The 20891-nt window shown below is 33.4% G+C and overlaps 1 protein-coding gene across 2 annotated transcripts; it reads left to right on the top strand.

Moving 5' to 3' along the window:
- Positions 1-433: 433 nt before the first annotated feature.
- Positions 434-10266, top strand: LOC111995981 (folylpolyglutamate synthase). 2 transcript variants are annotated; one of them, XM_065768767.1, is made up of 16 exons: positions 434-945; positions 1064-1176; positions 1257-1322; positions 1455-1564; positions 2071-2131; positions 3366-3449; positions 3575-3631; positions 4452-4512; positions 5264-5310; positions 5417-5494; positions 7053-7217; positions 7306-7578; positions 8140-8218; positions 8548-8700; positions 9142-9305; positions 9921-10266. In XM_065768767.1, the coding sequence occupies exons 1-16, from the start codon at positions 936-938 to the stop codon at positions 9978-9980; spliced, it is 1581 nt and encodes a 526-aa protein (XP_065624839.1). In that variant the 5' UTR covers positions 434-935; the 3' UTR covers positions 9981-10266. The 2 variants fall into 2 exon arrangements, with proteins under 2 accessions (XP_065624839.1, XP_065624840.1); XM_065768768.1 differs by having other exon boundaries at positions 442-945; positions 9145-9305.
- Positions 10267-20891: the final 10625 nt, after the last annotated feature.

The raw sequence follows: 20891 nt of genomic DNA, 5'->3' as shown, positions 1-20891 counted from the left end.
ATGGACACTTCTTAGGTATGTTGTTACCATGCTCACACAATGGCAGAATCCCTTAATAAGGGAACCTTATCTGAAATAGTACTAATTGATATAAAAGTCTGTAAATAATAATGGTCACATGAAGATCATTGAAAAACGCTCATGCCTAATCATCTTATAGGGTATGATGATTCTTATTATCATAACTATGAACTAGATGCGGATATTGATAAAGAATGATTTTAAGGAAGAGATGAATGAGATTAGACATTTTTAACACTTAAAAAAAACGGAAAAATGCTAGAAACGTCTTCAGACGGAGCACCCTTGTCTCCATAAATCTACTTTTCAGAAGTGTACTTAGATGAGTACAGCTATGCAGCCAGGGCCCCTACCTGGGAGACCTCTGCTTCCCGGGACAATTGTCAACATGAAAGACAACCCCTACCGTCCTCTTTGGGAGTTCATTGTACTCTGAATGTAAATTACTTCTGTAATATTTTGCCTATAAATAGACCTCTGGTGCCTTTGTAAAGTGCAGAGTGAAGAGAGAAAAGAAAACCCTTAGAAGAAAGAACTTGGTTTTGTGCCACAGGCCCACAGCAAAGAAATGCCTAGAGACGTTACAGATACATAATTCGAAAAATTCCACACATTTAACATTAACATTTTCTTAAGTTAATACATAAATCCTAAATAGTTTTTGTTATTTTTTCTAATTTTTTTTTTAGAATCAATCAATTTCGATCATATCAGTATCCACAAGAATACCAGAATCTAATTCATGTTCACGCTAACAGAAGAGCGAACCCAATTCCAACGACTTTTGCTTCTCCACTCCCTCCAAAATTCCAAAACCCAATCCCATCAAAACTCAGCTCACGAACCCTCTCCGTCTCACTCTATATATAACCCGTTAACGTTCTCCGTTGAATTCGTCTTATAGTCAAACCACAATGGAGGAAGGTAATTTCCAGTTCCCATCGTCTCTCTGTGTCTTTTATCTGAATAAATTATGTGCGTTTGTGTTAATATATAAAAAACATACCCATTACTTTTTTTTTATGTGGTTGTTGATGTTCAGTGAGTTCGTATGAAAAGGCATTGGATGTCTTGTCCTCTTTTATTACGCTGCGTAGTCCTGCTGATAAGGGCAGCAAGTGTTCTCGCTTCGAGTTCGTCTTCGATTATATTAAGGTAATTTCTGAATTTGGCAAATATGACATTTCCCTTTTTTTTTTCTTGTCCAAATTGTATATGTTATGACTTCATTGTAGATTCTGGACTTGGAGGAGCCTATTTCAAAGATGAAGATTATCCACGTAGCTGGCACCAAAGGGAAGGTACTAAATTATGTGAAGAATTAGTACTAATTTGTAACAGAAATTTATGTGAAGAATAAATCTACACTCAATAAACTTGTTTGTATATGTAGTAAGACACTGATTAATCTTTTTTATTTGGGGCTTGAAAAGGGATCCACATGCACTTTTGTAGAATCAATATTGCGTAACTGCGGCCTCCGCACTGGACTTTTCACGTCTCCACACCTCATTGATGTCCGAGAAAGGTTTCGTATAGATGGGTGAGATTTTTAATCCATAAATATGTTTGGTGTTTTGATTTCTTATTCTCATAGAAGAACACAGCATTGGTTTCTGTTTGCTTAGTGTATTACATGATTTCCTGTTGTTTTGGCGAAAAGAAATCCAATGAACTGTTTAAACTTAAATAAAAAAAAAACAAATGATTCTGGATTCACCCTGTCCTGTTCTTTAGTCATAGGTTCTGCTCTATTGTTACACTTTCATGCCTTCAGCAAATCTTTTGGGCAAGTCCTAGCGTGTTTTGTCTTCTGAAGCGCCAAGTACACTTACTTCTGTTATTTGTTCTTCCTGATTATTGTGATCTCTTGGCACTGAGCCTTAAGTCAAAAGTCATTGGGTGCATATGTGACTTGCCAATACAAAAATTACTTTTTTTTTGGGTTTTCTTCTCCTAGTGTCTTTTCTCATTTTCGATTTTGCAAAATCATTTGCATCATAACGATAGGTGCTACGGTTAATAATCAGTTCCGGTTGGCTGCTTCAGTGTAGACATCTGTGAAGATAAATTTTCAGCACATTTCTGGTGGTGTTATGATATACTAAAGGTATGCTTGTGCCCTTATTTTATTTTGCTGTTTAATTCTTCCCTGAACTCTGGTAGCTTTTGGACATGTAATTTGGGTTATACCTACGTAGATGGAGTGGATCTTTGGTAGTGATTTATCTAAAATTAAAGATGTTCATTCTCTCTCTTTTTCTGATTCTTTTGAGTAGAAATATATACAGAATAATAATAGCGGCAGGACTTAATCTTCAAATTTCTTAAATATGCAAGGAAGCGTTTGAATAAATGATTGTATAAATTTAGAGGTCTTTTGCAGCACAAAATCATGGAGTCATGCAAATAGTCTATCTCAGCAGATGTTGATGCTGCTGAAATTTATAAGAACACTAACTGGTCAGCCATAAATTAAAAATCATTCATTTTTGGTTTGTTAATATGACCTTTTGGTTTAGCCATGCAATTTAAAAATTCTTGCAGCAGTGTTTTTGTGGCAGAGTAATAAGAAAATGCTTTGAGATGATTCAAAGTGGCATATGCATATAAGTTTCTAACATAGACAAAACAAGTTACAGGAATAGAATATCATAACTCTTTTCTTTTTAGTGCACTCTGTTCGTATAATAATAACACTAGTAAACCAACCGTATACTCCAGAGTGATATATATGACTCTGGGGGTTCTCGTGGTGTTAAAATGAAATTTTAGAGTGTAGTGTAGGGCTAAATAGAGTTTAATGGTAGAAGGGGGGACCTGTGATGCCTGGTTCAAGCAATTGGAGTCAAGGAGTTAAGGTCTTGTTTAATTAATTAGAATCTGTAACCAACTTGAAAAGAATAGTTAGTTTTGAGTGCCTGTTGGGTTTGCTTAGGTTATCTGTCCTTATCAACTTGAAACCAGATTGACTGTCGCTATAAATATTTATCTGAGAAATATCACTACACATCATGTACTGATATGTATATATGTATATGTACCTATATATACATGTAAGAATGTATGCATGTACATATGTTACATGCATTAAGGCCAAATGTGTTGAACCTACCCGTTGTGAGAGTAACCTCACCCACTCCTTGTTCTCATACCATTGTTATGAATTTCTGTTTTGAAGGAGGGAAGTAGTAGCTTAACTCTTATTTTAAGTTAACTATGTTATTTGCTTAAATATCATTGTTGATCTCTGAGTAAAGGATTTTTTTTTTTTTTTGGTTTTTGAAAAATGAGCTAGCATAATGAAATTAATCCTGGTGGTTTATATATTTGTTTGTGTGTAGGAAAATACGAATGAGGATTTACCGATGCCCTTTTTGTTCTGCTTCTTTACCTTACTTGCACTCAAGATTTTTACAGCAGAGCAGGTTTGATGTGTATCTAACTTTTCTGCACAGGCTTTTCCCCACATAGATCTTTCCTGTTCATGAACTTTGTTGCTATTAAAGAAGTGGAATCAGAAACATCCTCTTTAATATAATTTTCTTTTCAGGTAGATGTTGTTATCTTGGAGGTTGGGATAGGTGGAAGGTTAGATTCAACAAATTTGGTATGTGTAATTGTTGTGGTATCTATTGGTTAAATTCAGCTAGTTCATGGTCTATTGTTGACATCATATCCTATACAAGAAAAGTTGTGTCTTACAAGCTGTGGTTGCGCCAAATAGATACCCTCTCCTTCTATTATTATTATTATTATTATTATTATTATTATTATTATTTTCCCCTCCTTCTGCCACATGACAATCCTTTTGCCTCTTTATTTTACATACTTTTTATCCCAATCAACAAAAGAGCCTTTGGTGTTTGAAAACACTTCTACAATTAAAATTCCATTACCAACAGTTTCTAGAATTTGAAAAAAGTTTCATTATTTATTTTAAATTATTTGAATAATACTATAATTTTTGTTTTAAAAATAGAATTTAGAAACTTTTAACCAAGTTGTTTTGGGAAAATGGTTTTGGATATTTGGGATGGAATAAACATGTTTGTGGGTGCATGTAGTAGCTGCGAAGTACGGTGAGGAATGGGGTAGCTGGAGTTTGAAATCTGTCAAGTACCAAAATTTTAAGATATCTAAATGAATTTTCACTTTTTTATTTTAATTTATTCTAATAATCTATTATAATATTTGATTTTGATAACAACTTGGTATTACATGAGATGCTTTCGCTATATAACCTAAAGTACTTATTGTTCTTTTTATTATTGTTATTTATTACATTGTTCAATTTCTATTAGATTATTGAAAGATTTTATTTAGGTTACATATAATTTTTTATTGACCCTTTGTATTGGGCTTAGTATTAGTTTTCTACAAAGCTAATGCCCAGGAATAACCTGAGTATTAATGCTCTAACATTTCAGGTTCAGGCACCTATTGTGTGTGGTATATGTTCCCTTGGGTATGATCACGTGGAGATTCTTGGTTAGTGTTCTAATTCCATAACCTTAGTAATTCATGTAAATAATTGATGCATAGCTATTGTAAATGTAAGTGAGTGAGCTGATATATTAATATAGTTTTCTAAGATAGAGCCATCATTTTGTATTGACTTTTAATGTGCAATACGGGCACTGCTAGTTGAAATTTAGGAAACAATTTGACCTTTTGCTGCATTTCTGGTTTATGTTCATGTAGCAATTTGTGAAATATGCAGATTTATATAAATTTGCTGATTCTCTATCATGCTCCTTCAGTTTTATATTCACTGTGGTACAGCTAGTGAGGGTTGCTTTGACATGGTGTAAAAACTATGACAAATATCCTTAAACATGACACACGATCTGTTTATATATGATTTTATTAATTTTTCTTCCAATGACTTTAATGGCCAGAACCTTGTGTCTGCATTTGTATGTGCTGTCATGTTTTGTGAGAATAGGATACTGGGAAGCATGTCAAACTAATGCCTTTAAAGGCTGTTTACCTTGAACAATGGCATAGTAAATGATGAAAAAAAAATTTGCACCTGAATTTTATGGATTCAGCCTTATTGGTGATTATGTCAAAATTTAACAAATAAATGCTTGTTATACATGTCATGATTGTACAAAAATTATTTGTAAATTTATTTAGGTAAAATTGTTAGGTCATAGTCAACTACTACGGTGCTTCAAGAGTAATTCAGTCTAATATGAATAAGTGTTTCCTTCTCTTTGTTGGATTCTTTAACCAGGACATACTCTGAGACAAATTGCTGGGGAGAAGGCTGGCATCTTCAAGGTTTTCTGTAGAACCACAATTCCTTAAAGCAAATGCCAACAGGAATTGTAACACAATTCCAGTCACTTTTACTGATCTTTTTTATACTTGTCTGTCCTTGTTGCAGCATGGGGTTCCAGCTTTTACTGTGTCTCAACCTGATGAAGCAATGAGTGTTCTTCAAGAAAAGGCTTCTCAATTGGGTGTAAGTTGCATAGTTCTCTTCCCATATTATTTGGAATATGCAAGACTCTGAACTTGACTTGACTATAACAATTGATTAGCCACAATAATAATGAAAATTATGGGTATTTGTTTTTGGAACATAAAACATGAGTGAAATTCCCTTGTATGCTGGTATACTTTGAAAATCCAGTATCACCAAGAAAATTTGCATTCCAACCAAAAGACAAGACAATTGACTGTAACCCAAGATGTTGGTACGCCAATCAGAACTCAAATCCGATACTAACTCTATGGCTGCAATACTTCGAGACTTAATTGGCCTGGTCATGACTGCACATCACCTCTGTCTGTCACGTCCAGTACCAAATAAAATTAAGTACTCACCCTCTTAAAACCATGAGAGAGAGAGAGTGTGGCTGATTAGAAGTTGAGAATGATTAGGGCTATTGGTGGGGTGTTAGTTACTTCCATCTAGGTTGGGCTTTTCAGTTCACCTAGCCTAAGTCTGGCCTTATCAATTTCTCTAGGTTGCTAAACCGTGCAATGCCTAGGATAGTTAAAAAAAAAATATATATATATATATATGTATATATGATAGATATTAGTAAGTATTGATAAAATAAAAATTCAAATTAGAAATTTTATAGAAAGAACATGCCTAATTTAATTAGAATTTGTTTAAAGAAATCTAATTAGGATTTGATTCGTGTTTGGTTGTTCTATCCAAAATTATGGTGATTTTAATTAGTTTAAATTAACATAGTTTAGCACTATCTGTAACTCTACAAACCAAATTTAAATATATATTAGAATGATGGTTGGGCCTGAAAATCAGCCAGAAATTGCAAGCCCAAGCCCATCTAAAAAGGCCGGGCTTCCTCCCAACATATCAAGTTGTCTGACCATTGTTCAAAGAACATCTTCAATGTCTCGTAGGAGTCTTAATAAGTTGAGGAAGTGCATTATACCAATTCAAATCTAGCTGTTTTTGTTGCCTTAATAAGCAGGTTATTTAACCTGCAATGTGTCAAACAGGAAGAACTTTAAAAAAAAAATATATATATATATATATGTATATATGATAGATATTAGTAAGTATTGATAAAATAAAAATTCAAATTAGAAATTTTATAGAAAGAACATGCCTAATTTAATTAGAATTTGTTTAAAGAAATCTAATTAGGATTTGATTCGTGTTTGGTTGTTCTATCCAAAATTATGGTGATTTTAATTAGTTTAAATTAACATAGTTTAGCACTATCTGTAACTCTACAAACCAAATTTAAATATATATTAGAATGATGGTTGGGCCTGAAAATCAGCCAGAAATTGCAAGCCCAAGCCCATCTAAAAAGGCCGGGCTTCCTCCCAACATATCAAGTTGTCTGACCATTGTTCAAAGAACATCTTCAATGTGTCGTAGGAGTCTTAATAAGTTGAGGAAGTGCATTATACCAATTCAAATCTAGCTGTTTTTGTTGCCTTAATAAGCAGGTTATTTAACCTGCAATGTGTCAAACAGGAAGAACATAAAAGGTTATATCTTTATGTTATGAAAAAAAACAAGTTAATTACAGGTACATCTTGAAGTGGCTCCACCATTGGATGCTAACTTGCTGAATGGTCAAAAACTTGGGCTTGAAGGTGAGCATCAGTATCAAAATGCAGGCCTTGCTGTTGCACTATGCTATACTTGGCTTCATAGGACTGGCCATCTTGAAATCACTAACCTGGAACAAACTGTAAGTTCTACACATAAGAGCTCTCCTTTATGCCATGATTTGTTATACCAATTGATACATTCTTATTTTTAAAAATTTCATGGAATAGAGCTCTTTGCCAGAGTCGTTCATCAAAGGTCTAACAACAGCCAATTTGCAAGGGCGGGCTCAGATAGTCCCTGATCAACATATTGACATTGAGAGCCCTGGAGATCTAGTGTTCTACTTGGATGGAGCCCATACTTCTGAAAGCATGGAAATATGTGCAAGATGGTTTTCTATTGCCATTAAAGAAGACAGCCAGCCACAGGATAATTTTAGAGCTTCACATGAACTGGTACAGATGCCCCCTGATGAAAGATCCAGAAAGAACACTATACAAGTAAAGCACTGAACTTCTAAACCCTTTTGAGTTCCTATTATTTGGTACTCAAAAAAAAGAAAAAAGAAAAGGTGGGAGAGTAGAATTTAAAATCAGGTTGAGTTCAAAATCCAGCTAAGCAGGTGGTTGACCTCTACCCCCTGAACGTCTCACTTTTTTGGTTCTTTGTGCAGTGTGGTTTTCAAAACATTATTACTTTTTGAGTGTATCTAAATTTCAGAATTGATATTTTGCACTTGAAAAGCAATTGTGCTGTATTTGGTTGCTTGGACAGGAGCCTCATTTCCAATTCTCAGTATGTGTTTGAATTTGAATTTAATTTCCAGAAATCAAGCCCAGATAAGCAATTCCATGGTGGAATCAAATGTGTATAAAAGATTAGTAATATTTTGTCTATATTTGTCCTTTTTATTTTAAGATAACAGCAATAAATTTGTCAATGTTTTGATCTTTGATGCTCTGTTGCCTTATTCCTTCTAATTAATGTTGACGTAAACTTCCTTTTTCCTTGCCTCCCTGAACGTAAGGTGTATAGCTAAACTTCTTGAGATGTACTTGCAGATACTATTGTTTAATTCTATGTCAGTGCGAGATCCTCAGCTGCTTCTTCTGCACCTAATAAAAACATGTGCTAGTCATGGTGAGTTCTAGAGCAAGAACCTTAGAACCATCTGTAGATATAAAATTATTATAGAACATAATCACCTAATAATGATAAAGTATTAAAAGGGTTAAAGTGCATGGGATGTAAAATCAGCTGTAAAATATTCCCAGGTGATCTTAAAGTGAATAATAATGATCAGAACCATCCAATTTTTGCAGAATATTGAATGCTTGGAAACCACAAACAAGGACAAAAGTGCTGAAATTAAAATTTTCTTTAGATGTCAATTGGATTTATCAAGAATTTTTTTATTGTAATACAATTTCATTTCGTGGTAATAATGAATATTTTGGTTGAAATTTTAGGTGTCCATTTCAAGAAGGCACTCTTTGTACCAAATATGACTGCATTTTTCAAGTTTGGTTCCCATGCTTTGCCACCCACTGATTCTCAAGTTGATTTATCATGGCAGTTCACTCTTCAAAGAGAATGGGAGAGCCTCATGCAGGGTAACAAAGGTATTGACTTAATACATATGAAATATTCTTATATTACTGGTTGTGTAGCCTCAACACCTTCTTTCAAGTTTTTTGTTTTTTTTTAAAGAAAAATTAATCAATTAATATATCACCTCAAATGTTTGGATTAACTCATCCTCAGGAATGTATGGAAGTTGTCATTATTGGATTGCCTAATATGAAGTTCTCAAAAACTTACTGCATGTCTTTGATGTGAGGCAATCACTATTTATTTTTATTGTTTTTTCCCACACATACACTCTCACACATACCCTCTATCATCTTCTATCTGGTAGACTTGGTTAACAACTCCCAGCTTATTTTGAGAATTACAGTTAGATTTTTTGGGATGAAGTTCCTTGCTCATTTTGGTGTGTTTATCATACATAAAGTATAATTAAGACATCTTGATTTGCTTAGTTTGCTTTGTTTTTGACTTAGTAGGAGGTGATGCCAAAAGCACAGATGGTGTTTGTGAAGAAGTAAAAGATGATTCAGAACTGAGCACTAAAAGTTGTGAGAATAGTATGGTGTTTTCTTCTCTCCCTTTAGCTATCAAATGGCTTAGGGACGGTGTAAAACAATATCAATCTATTAGTTTTCAGGTAATACCTCATCTTGTTGGAGAATATTGCATATTTGATGTTATATTACCTGTTGACACACATTTTTCCTCATTTGAAAATATGGTCGAAGTTAGTTCCTTACTATTGTCACAGTTATGGATGGGTCATATGTATAACTAGTGCAGATTGCTATTTATGCTGGTAAAAGCTTGTACACCAAACAACTTTTCAAATTATACTTGCAAATTTGGAAATATATATATTTCCTGCAACCTGATACCGAAGAGTTTGACAGAATTGTTTTGAGTGCTTGTGAAATTTAAAAAGTAACTTGAATGGACAGTGTATTCAATGCACAGTTGAAAACCATGATTAGACAAATTTAATTATTTACTCGACCTACGGCCTGATTAATTTAATCATGGGATCAACTTGCATCAATTTGCAACACCTGCATTGAGTAAATTGCTAAAACTTGCAAGCCCACCTTTCAATGAGTAAAAGCATGACTGTTGTAATGCTGTTCTGTTTCATCTACGAGTTCCCTGCTTGTCTTTGCATTTTGTTCTTTATGGTCATATAGCATCTTTGTAAAGAATGATCTTGCTCCATTCATTTGGCTGTCTTCTAATATTGTTTAAATTGATTCATCAGGTCCTTGTAACTGGTTCTTTACATCTTATGGGTGACATGTTGAAATTCGTAAAGAAGTGAGCTGCAGGGCCTCTTGAAGTCCCATACATATATATAAATAGTCCTATAGTTACATATGCTGGTATTTAATGATGTGAAGAGGGTAGAAGAGTTGAGTCATCTTAACTTTCTAGTGAGTTTTCTCTGATATTTAGTGACTGTTGATGTGTCATTGCTGCCTGCTATATTGTTAAAACTGCTAATTATTAATGTCGGTGTTCTTTGGGTATGAGAGATAAACCCTATGTCTGGGCACTAAAGTTCTATAATGTCTCAATTTTATGATGCCTATATTTTCTGTTTCCAATGGAAACTTGTCTATTTGTTATAGAATAAAGTATAGTTAACGTATAAGGGACATGTCTCAATCCCTCCAAAAAATCAACTGATTAAATTGGCCGTGCTATTGAAAGTAACTCCAAATTTTTTTTAATTAATAAGTTACAAAGATATTTGGTGCATCTTGAACCCACAATTTCACATGTTTACGGCACAAATTGGCATGGCTATAATAATTGATGCCTAGCCACAATTCTAGTGAAAATTTGCATTCCAGCCCAAAAGAGAGGCTAAGATTTGACTGTAACCTAAGCTATTGGTACACCAATCAGAACTCAAATTCGACAATAAGCTACAAATACTTAGATTCTGTTTAAAGAAATTTATTCAAGATTTGATTGGTGTTGGGTTGTTCTATCCAAACTGATGGTGAGTTTTACTTAGAATCTAAATTTAAATGAACATATTTTTTTGCGTAGTAACTCTATATAAACCAAATTAATACAGTACTTTCTATATGTTACTATATTAGAGTGATACTTGTGCCTGAAAATCAGTAAAAAAATTGCAAGCCCAAGCAAAACACAGAGGTGGCCTAAAAATTCATCAGGCTTAGTTCTATAATGTATGTTATGATCATTATATTCAAATTTCTCATGTGTATTATCACCTTTAGTAAAAACCATGACAGACAATTGGCATGATGAAAAGAATAGTGCAATAGAAAACTAGCATATAAATAATAGTAGAAAAGATGATAAAAAACTAAAAGCAACCGAAAGACCTATAGCTATAACATATAAAGACAATAAGAAAGAATTTGAAAAAGAAAGAAGATTTGAAGACACTAAAAATTACTTTGACAGAAAAGAAAGAAAGTTATGCTATAGAAATAATGCAACAAAAAAATGACATAGAAACACAAAAGAGTAATAAGAAAGATGGCATAGTAATGGAAAGAACACCACGTATAGAAAGCAAAGAAGATAATTCTATGCACAAAGAAACAGACATAATAAAAAGGCAAACAAGATGTAGTAAGGATGAGAAAGACAACAAGAATCATGACTTGAAAGACTTAAAAGACAACTTTTACGGAAAAGAAAGACAATGATTATATTGAAATAGTGTAAGACAACCTAGACATAGACAATGGTCGTATTGAAATAGTGCAAGACAACGTAGACATAATTGATAAAGACAAAGAAAAAGGAATGTAAAAAAAGGGAATAGTAAAAGAAATGATAGAAAGAATGGAAAGACAAGCCAACAGTACTCTTAAGCTAACCAACTCAAAAGAAATTCTACGTAAGAAGTTGGACATAGAAAAGGACATAGAAAAAGAAAGGTCATATGTATAACTAGTGCAGATTGCTATTTATGCCGGTAAAAGCTTGTACACCAAACAACTTTTCAAATTATACTTGCAAATTTGGAAATATATATATTTCCTGCAACCTGATACCGAAGAGTTTGACAGAATTGCTTTGAGTTCTTGTGAAATTTAAAAAGTTACTTGAATGGGCAGTGTATTCAATTCCCAATTGAAAACCATGATTAGATAAATTTAATTATTTACTCAACCTACGGCCTGATTAATTTAATCATGGGATCAACTTGCATCAATTTGTAACACCTGCATTGAGTAAATTGCTAAAACTTGCAAGCCCACCTTTCAATGAGTAAAAGCATGACTGTTGTAATGCTGTTCTGTTTCATCTACGAGTTCCCTGTTTGTCTTTGCATTTTGTTCTTATGGTCTATAGCATCTTTGTAAAGAATGATCTCGCTCCATTCATTTGGCTGTCTTCTAATATTGTTTAAATTGATTCATCAGGTCCTTGTAAATGGTTCTTTACATCTTATGGGCGACATGTTGAAATTCGTAAAGAAGTGAGCTGCAAGATCTCTTGAAGTCCCATACCTACGGCCTGATTAATTTAATCATGGGATCAACTTGCATCAATTTGTAACACCTGCATTGAGTAAATTGCTAAAACTTGCAAGCCCACCTTTCAATGAGTAAAAGCATGACTGTTGTAATGCTGTTCTGTTTCATCTACGAGTTCCCTGTTTGTCTTTGCATTTTGTTCTTATGGTCTATAGCATCTTTGTAAAGAATGATCTCGCTCCATTCATTTGGCTGTCTTCTAATATTGTTTAAATTGATTCATCAGGTCCTTGTAAATGGTTCTTTACATCTTATGGGCGACATGTTGAAATTCGTAAAGAAGTGAGCTGCAAGATCTCTTGAAGTCCCACATATAAATATATATATATATATATATTGTGGTCAATTGAAGCCCCATGGTTATACTCACTCCAAAGGGAAATAAAAAAAAAATGAAAAAATAGTCCTATAGTTACATATGCTGGTATTTAATGAAGTGCAGAGGGTATTGAATTTATCTTCATCTTAATAAAGTTACTAGTCTTTTTATCAAAAAAAAAAAAAAACTTTCTAGTGAGTTCTCTCTGATATTTAGTGACGGTTGATGTGTCATTGCTGCTTGCTATATTGTTAAAACTGCTAATAATTAATGTTGGTGTTCTTTGGGCATGAGAGATAAACCTCATGTCTGGGGGCTAAAGTTCTATAATGTCTCAATTTTATGATGCCTATATTTTTTTGTTTCCAATGGAAACTTCTGTATATTTTTTTTTTGATAAACAAAAACTTCTGTATATTTGTTAAAGAATAAAGTATAGTTAACGTATAAGGGACATGTCTCAATCCCTCCAAAAAATCAACTGATTAAATAGGCCGTGCTATTGAAAGTAACTCCAAAATTTTTTTAATTAAGAAGTTACAAAGATATTTGGTGCATCTTGAACCCACAATTTCACATGTTTACGGCACAAATTGGCATGACTATAATAATTGATGCCTAGCCACAATTCTAGTGAAAATTTGCATTCCAGCCCAAAAGAGAGGTGACTGTAACCCAAGCTATTGGTACACCAATCAGAACTCAAATTCGACAATAAGTTACAAATACTTAGATTCTGTTTAAAGAAATTTATTCAAGATTTTATTGGTGTTCGGTTGTTCTATCCAAACTGATGGTGAGTTTTACTTAGAATCTAAATTTAAATGAACATATTTTTTTGCGTAGTAACTCTATATAAACCAAATTAATACAGTACTCTATATATATTAGAGTGATACTTGGGCCTGAAAATCAGGAAAAAAATTGCAAGCCCAAGCAAAACATAGAGGTGGCCTAAAAATTCCTCAGTCTTATGGTTCGTTTGGATTGAGATAGAGGGAGGGAGAGTAGAGTAGAGTAAATTTAGCACAAAATTAGCTTATTTTTAGTTTTATCATGTATGTTATGATCATTATATTCAAATTCCTCATGTGTATGGCATATATCTTTCCAGAAAAATAATCCTACATGTGTCCAAGAAAATTCCTGCATGTTCATAGGTTGAATCTTTCAAGGAACACATGACTGAATCATCTATAGGATTTCACAAGAAAATAAAAAAATTGTTCTGCATGTGCTTAGCATTCAGCATTCATCCTTAAGGAAAAGAATTCCACATGCATGTTAAGAAAAATTTTGGTTGTACATACCAACTTGGTTAGGCTTTTTGCCTTCCAAAATCTTACCATAGTAGAAAATCCAAGTTCAAACTAGAAAATTTTCGTTAATAAAGTCCTCATGATCAAAAGATCAAACCCTAAAACAAAAATCTTTCATCAGGAAGGTCTCTTGGCTAAAAAAATCAATTTGAATTTCTCTTCAAACAGTTACAAAATTCCACAAATTTTCTTAACATGTTTCTAAAACCCTCTCTAATAAGACTGGAAAAAGGTTCTCATTGGTTCCAAAATTTTCCCACCTCCCATTTTGGTGGTACATCATACATGCTCCCAAAATTTCTCTTTTGACAATTAACAAATTCCAAAACAGCTTAATACATGCTTGAATTTCCTTTTGAAGAGTTATAAAATTTTAAAAATGCCCAAACATATTTAGAAATTCCCCTCTAATTGATAAAAAATTGAGAAATGATATGTCTACAACATTTTTATAACAAATCTTAAGTGGTAGGTTGTTACTGATTGTTATTGTTGGGGTAAAAAAGTAATCTTAATGTTAGTTTTAAATTTGAACCAATAACAATTAACCACCTGTGATTTGTTATAAAAATATTATAAAATTGTTGTAGACGTAGCATCTCTCTAAAAAATTATAATTTCCCTTTTCATTAAAAAATTTAAGATAATGTTTGGTAACTGTTTTTGTTTTCTATTTTTAAAAAACTTGCTTTTAAAAAATGAGTATTTTTTTTTTATTTTTTTATGTTTTCAAAGTAAAAAACATGTTTGATTAGTTGAAAAGGAAAAGCAATTTTCGAAAACAAAAACAGAAAAATTTGTTTGGTAACTATTTTTTTTTTAAAAAAGTTCAAAATAGTTTTTTTTTTTGGGGTAAATATTTGCAACATTTATCTATGAAAAATGTTAAAAGTATTACAAGTATACACTGATGTAGCATTGAATATTATTTTGAGACTTTAACTACCTTATCATTGAATATTTGAATTGTCTTTCTACAAATGTTGATATATCTAAGTTTAATATAGTAAAACTTTTAATATCTGTAGCACTACTCTTTGTCTACTCATTCTGATCTTTAATCTTATTTAATATTTGTATTTTTTTTTTTTTTTGAGAAGTGTGATTATTGATTTGTTTCAAACCAATGGTCTGCTATAGAAGAATAATCTTTGTTTATTCATTATTCACTCCTATTCTTAATCTTATTTAGTATTTATATTAGTGTATTTGTTTCAAATCAATGGTTTCCCATATCTATCCCAAAAAAAAAAAAAAAAAAAAAAAAGGCCAGCCATAATATGGTAGCATAGAAGAGGTGATTATATAAAAATTAAAAAGTAGTTTAAGTGGGAGAGACTAAAAGCATTCTCACCAAAGATTTCAAAAAAATTAGCATTTAGCATTTCAAAAACCTACTTTATCAATTTTAACAACTCACTTTACAATACACCCAACATTAAGGCTCCGCTTGGGAAGAGGGAATAGAATGAAATGTAATGGAAAGAAATGAAAAAAATCATTTTAGAATATTCTTTTATTCCCTTGTTTGAGAGTTTTAATAGAGGGAATGGAAAGTCCATTCCCCTTGTTTGAGAGTTTAAGGCTTCGCTTGGGAGGAGGGAATAGAATAGAATGGAAAGGAATAAAAAGAATAATTTTAGAATATTCTTCCCTTCTCTTGTTTGGGAGTTTTAATGAAGGGAATGGAAAGTCCATTCCCTTGTTTGGGAGTTTAAGTGGGAGGGAATGGAATGGGTAAGAGGGAACACTCATTCCTCTCTATTCCCTTAAAACCTCAAATTTTCATTCCCCCGAAATTGGGAGGAATGGGAGGGAATGGAATTAGATTTAATGTTTTTTTTACTAAAACTCCCAAAATACCCCTATATAATTAACCATTTATTTTAAAATAGGGGCCTAATAGTAATATTGTTATAAAATGATTCAATTCCATTCCCTCCATGTTGCTCTCAAACGAGATTACTTACATTCCATTCATTTTTATTCATTTCCATTCTTTTGTTTTAAGGAGGAGAAAAAGATACATTGGATCAATTGGAAAAAATTATGCTCCCCAAAAGTAAAGGGAGGAATGGGGTTTAGAGACATCCAAGCTTTCAACATGGCTTTGCTAGCAAAACAAGCGTGGCGGTTGATACATCACACTCACTCCCTTTTCTATCGGGTCTACAAAGCAAGGTACTTTCCAAATTGCTCGTTTTTGGAGGCGGAGGTGGGACACAATCCTTCCTATGTTTGGCGTAGCCTACTGGCTGCAAGAGACATTATAAGGGCGGGGTCACAATGGAAGGTGGGGGACGGTAAAAAAATTAGAGTGGCAATGGATAATTGGCTGACACACAAGCCGGTTTTTACTGGGGAAGAACAGTCAAATATGCTTGTCAGCGAGCTTATTGATAAGAACACGGGCCAGTGGAACAGACAGAAGGTGCATGAATTATTTGCACCCAGTACCCGATGTGAGATTTTGGCCATACCCTTGAATGCTCTACATAGAAGGGACGAGTTAGAGTGGAAGGAAAATAGGGCAAGGAGTTTCTCAGTGAAAGATGCGTACCAAGTTGCTCTTAGACTGTTGCATCACGATGGAGCTGAACACTCAAATGCACGGATAGATGGCAAGGTGTGGAAGACGATTTGGACTTTAAAGGTGCCACCGAAAGTCAAGAACTTTATTTGGAGAGCGTGTTCAAACATTCTCCCTACTAAGGAGAATCTACATAGCCGAAGGGTGAAGGTGGAGCCGAGAAGCGACATATGCTGTCAACAGCCGGAATCGACATCGCACTTACTATGGGAATGTCCATTAGCACGGAATATGTGGGCAATATCAAAAGGAAGGGTGCAGAAATGTAGCAACCAGGTGCAGGACTTCTTCCAACTGTTTCAAATGTTGAAGGGTAAGCTAACAAAGATAGAGCTGGAGAGATGGGCCACAACGACATGGGCAATCTGGAATGCTCGGAACAAATACTACTTCGAGAAGGTGCAGGTCCAACCAAGGTCTATCATGGATCAAGCCACTGGAATTCTAGAGGACTATCAACGTCTTGCGGCATCCCAGAACACCATTGATGTTGTACCATAAGAAGCTTGGCGGTCTTGTTAGTGTCAGTATAGTAGACCACTACGTGGGGTAGGGAGAAATGTAATACACTTGGGGTTGGAATGTAGGTGGCCACGAGTAGATGACAAAAAACTCCCTGTAATACTGTTTTGTTTTCTTAGTTAATAATATATACTTCTATCGTTTATCTCAAAAAAAAAAAAAAATCTTTTGTTTTAAAACATCTAATCAAGGTTGCTTAATTCCATTCCATTGCATTCATTTCCCTTACTTAAATACATTTCATTCCATTTCATTCCTTTCCATTCCCTTATGATCGTCTTATTTCATTCCATTCCATTCCCTTATGTACTCTCAAGCGGAGCCTAAGTGGGAGGGAATGGATGGGTAGGAGGGAACATTCATTCCTCTCTATTCCTTTAAAATCTCAAATTTTTATTCCCCCCAAAATTGGGAAAAATGAGAGGGAATGAAATTAGATTTAATGATTTTTTTATTAAAACTCCCAAAATACCCCTATATATTCAACTCTTTGTTTCAAAATAAGAGTCTAATAGTAATATTGTCATAAAATGATTCCATTCCATTCCTTCCATGCTGCTCCCAAACAAGATTACTTATATTTTATTCATTTTAATTCCTTTCCATTCCTTCATTTTAAAACATCCAATTAAGGTTACTTAATTTCATTCCATTCTTTTCCATTCCTTTATGATCATTTCATTCCTTTCCCTTATGAACTCCCAAGCGGAGCCTAAAGATTTTCTATTTTTTACAACTTCATTAAAATATTATTTTTTATTTTATTTTTTATTCTCATTCTCATCTCTTTCACTACCAACAAACCCACTACCACTGTCAACACTGCCCACAACCATAACCATAGCCACCACCACCAACCACAGCCTTAACCCCCAACTACCAAAATTATTATTAAAAAAAAAAAAAAAGGTTCATCCCTTCTTCAACTTTCTTGAGCACACCCACACACACGAAAACAACCACACATTTTTCTTCTGCAAATCAAGCTCTGGTTCCACCTCTTCGTTCCCACAAACACGGACACCACTTCCCTCCCTTTGTCATCTTCTTATATGGCTGCTGCTTCACTTTCCTTTCCCTTTCCTCCTTCGTACTATAAAAATAAAACACAATCCCAAAACCAAATCAAGACCCAAAATAAAATCAAACTCACCCCAATCTGAACCCACCATAGAACCACAACCAAAACCCACCCTAGAGAGAAAAGAAGAGCTTGGGTTTGACACTGACTCAAGCTTGGGTTTTTGGGTTTGGCCATAGAGAGAAAAGAAGAGCTTGGGTTGAGGGAGAACTAAAAAAGAAAAAAAAGAAAAAAAAGAAAGAGGTAGTGTGATGACTGATGAGGCATAGGTTGAGGGAGAACCAGAAGAGAGAAAGATGAAAATTGCATGTGAGAAAGAGAGAGGGCACGTGTGGAGATAAAAATATAATATTTGGGTTTGACATTCAGCTATAGTGCATTGCTATCTCTAGTAGCATACTGTAGCTGGGTGTCAAAAAATTTAGCATTTGCCTTCTTTGATGGAGCACTTTTTTTGTGCTTGGAGTTATAAAAATAGCATATCAGAGCATTTAGCATCTTTGATGAGAATGCTCTAAAACCAAAATGAAGGAGATTTTTTTTATTCAAAAGAAACCATTTGTTTTAACTTGAAATTAACAGATAGCAATAGCACCTCATTTGTCGCGCTAGGATAAAAGTATTCTAAATAATAGATATATTGTTTTGTTTGATCGTGAAGTTAAAATTGCAATAAAAAAATCAAATATAAATAGGATTGTGATTTGTGAGGGAGTGCGCATAAACAAGATTTGTGTATGGGAAAGAGAGGGAAGAATTATTTTAGGTATAGAGAAGGAGAAAAAATATTTTAGATAAAAATACATTTTTGGTATCACGTCACAGTTCGAACTATTGCCCTACTTCATTAAAAAAAAGCAGTAGAGATGTTTCCTCTGTGTTTTTTTAAGCCTTAAAAAACAGAAAATTGGAAACTGCCCTCAGTACATGGGCTTAAACATGTGTTTTCAATTTTTAAACAACATTACATGTATTTTTACATACTTTTTCATTCACACGTATTTTCAAAAAAATTGAAAATTGTTGTTTAAACACACGTACCGAACGGACCTTAAGTTTTTGTATTCTGCTTTCTGTGAGTAACCAAACGAGTTTTTTGTTCTTGAAAATAGAAAACTGAGGGGAAAAAATTGCTACCAAACGTGACCTAAGGATGCCTTAAAACAGATACTTTTAAAAATTCCCTTTAGAAAATTAACATATTCTTTATAATAATAATATAACTTTTAGAATTTCCCTTCGAAGATTAAAAAAAAAAACTTTTCCCCTAAGAATGCCTTGAGCAGTTGCACCTAGAGAAAGTCAATAAGCTTGGTCGTTTTGGTTTGGTTTGTTCAGTCATAGGTCAGTTATTCCATTAAAAATAGTAATCAATATCAATATATATATATATATATAAAGATCTCATGTGAGAAAGCATGAGGTTATGCCAAGTGGCACATTGTATAACATCTTTCTCATTTTGGCTTTCACCTCATCTAAATCTAGCATTTATGTCAACCTATTAAGCAATGACAAATGCATTTATTTCATTGTATTAATAAAATTCAAAGAATTTGTATACATTTATAACTTTACATGTTTTGAATTGATACGGATAAATTTAAAAAGTCATGGGAAATGTAGTAATAAAATTCAAAGAATTTGTATACATTTAAAACTTTACATGCTTTGAATTGATATGGATGGATTTAAAATGTCATGGGAAAGGTAGATATCAAAAAAACTTTTCAATTTTCTACATAAGACTAATTTCAATGCAAATTGCAAGAGTTGAATTCAATGAATAGGGCAAATGTTATTTATCTCCACATCAATCAAGCAATCAATCAATAATATATATATATATATATATATATAAACAGAGATCTCATGTGGGAAAGCACGATATTTTGCCAAGTGGCACATTGTATGACATCTTTCTCATTTAAGCTTTCATCTCATCTAAATTTAGCATTTATGTCAAACTATTAAGTAATGGCAACTCCATTTATTTCACTATATTAATAAAATTTAAAGAATTTGTATACATTTATAACTTTCCATGCTTTGAATTGATATGGATGGATTTAAAAAGTCATGAGAAATGTAAAAATAAAATTCAAAGAATTTGTATAAATTTATAACTTTACATGCTTTGAATTGATACGGATAGATCTAAAAAGTTATGGATAAGGTAGGAATCAAAAAAACTTTTCAATTTTTTGCATAAGACTAACTTCAATGCAGAATTACAAGAGTCGAATTCAATGAATTGGACAAATATTATTTGTCTCCACATCAATTCAATATCATCAATATATATATATATATATATATATATATAAAAGCAGAGACCACGTGAAAAAGTATGAGTTTTTGCAAAGTGGCACATTGTATAACATCCTCCTCATTTAGTCTTTCTGTCCCATCCAGTACCTACCGGAACCTTCAGCTTAGTGGCCATAAAGCTGCTTAGTTACTGTTCAGGTATCACCTCCACATTAATGCGGCCAGACTGTTAGCTGGAAAGCATTTAATGTGGAGGTGATGGCCTTAGAAGATATTTGCTATCTTCCCCGACGCCTCCTTAAGCTATATCCAATTTCCAGTTCAGATACAACTGGGCGGAGTCTCTCCACTAACATGAAAGTTGCATTCACCTCGGACTTTAGTGTCCTCGGACGTGTGTTATGCCGCTGTATATAATATCTACTCGTTCCTCCTATATTACCCATTTGGTAAGAATAAAATTTTTTAGGCTGTCCTCGGATAACTAAGTGTCCTCGGATTGGGCCATTGGGCCCCGAGTCCACTTCTGAGGATCACTATACCTTTTTAACTAACAGGCCCCACATATATATATAAAAGCAGAGATCTCATATGGAAAAG

Source organism: Quercus suber, unplaced genomic scaffold, assembly GCF_002906115.3.
Source record: "Quercus suber isolate HL8 unplaced genomic scaffold, Cork oak 2.0 scaffold_994, whole genome shotgun sequence".
Lineage (NCBI taxonomy): Eukaryota > Viridiplantae > Streptophyta > Magnoliopsida > Fagales > Fagaceae > Quercus > Quercus suber.
Note: the sequence above shows the minus strand (reverse complement) of the source record. Positions and strands in the feature narration are given on the sequence as shown.

Bases quoted from the DNA above. Each gene is read 5' to 3' on its own strand.
- LOC111995981 (XM_065768767.1), top strand. The intron at 3,632-4,451 runs GTATGTGTAATT...CTAACATTTCAG, and splicing joins GGTTAGATTCAACAAATTTG to GTTCAGGCACCTATTGTGTG. The intron at 5,311-5,416 runs GTTTTCTGTAGA...TCCTTGTTGCAG, and splicing joins AGAAGGCTGGCATCTTCAAG to CATGGGGTTCCAGCTTTTAC.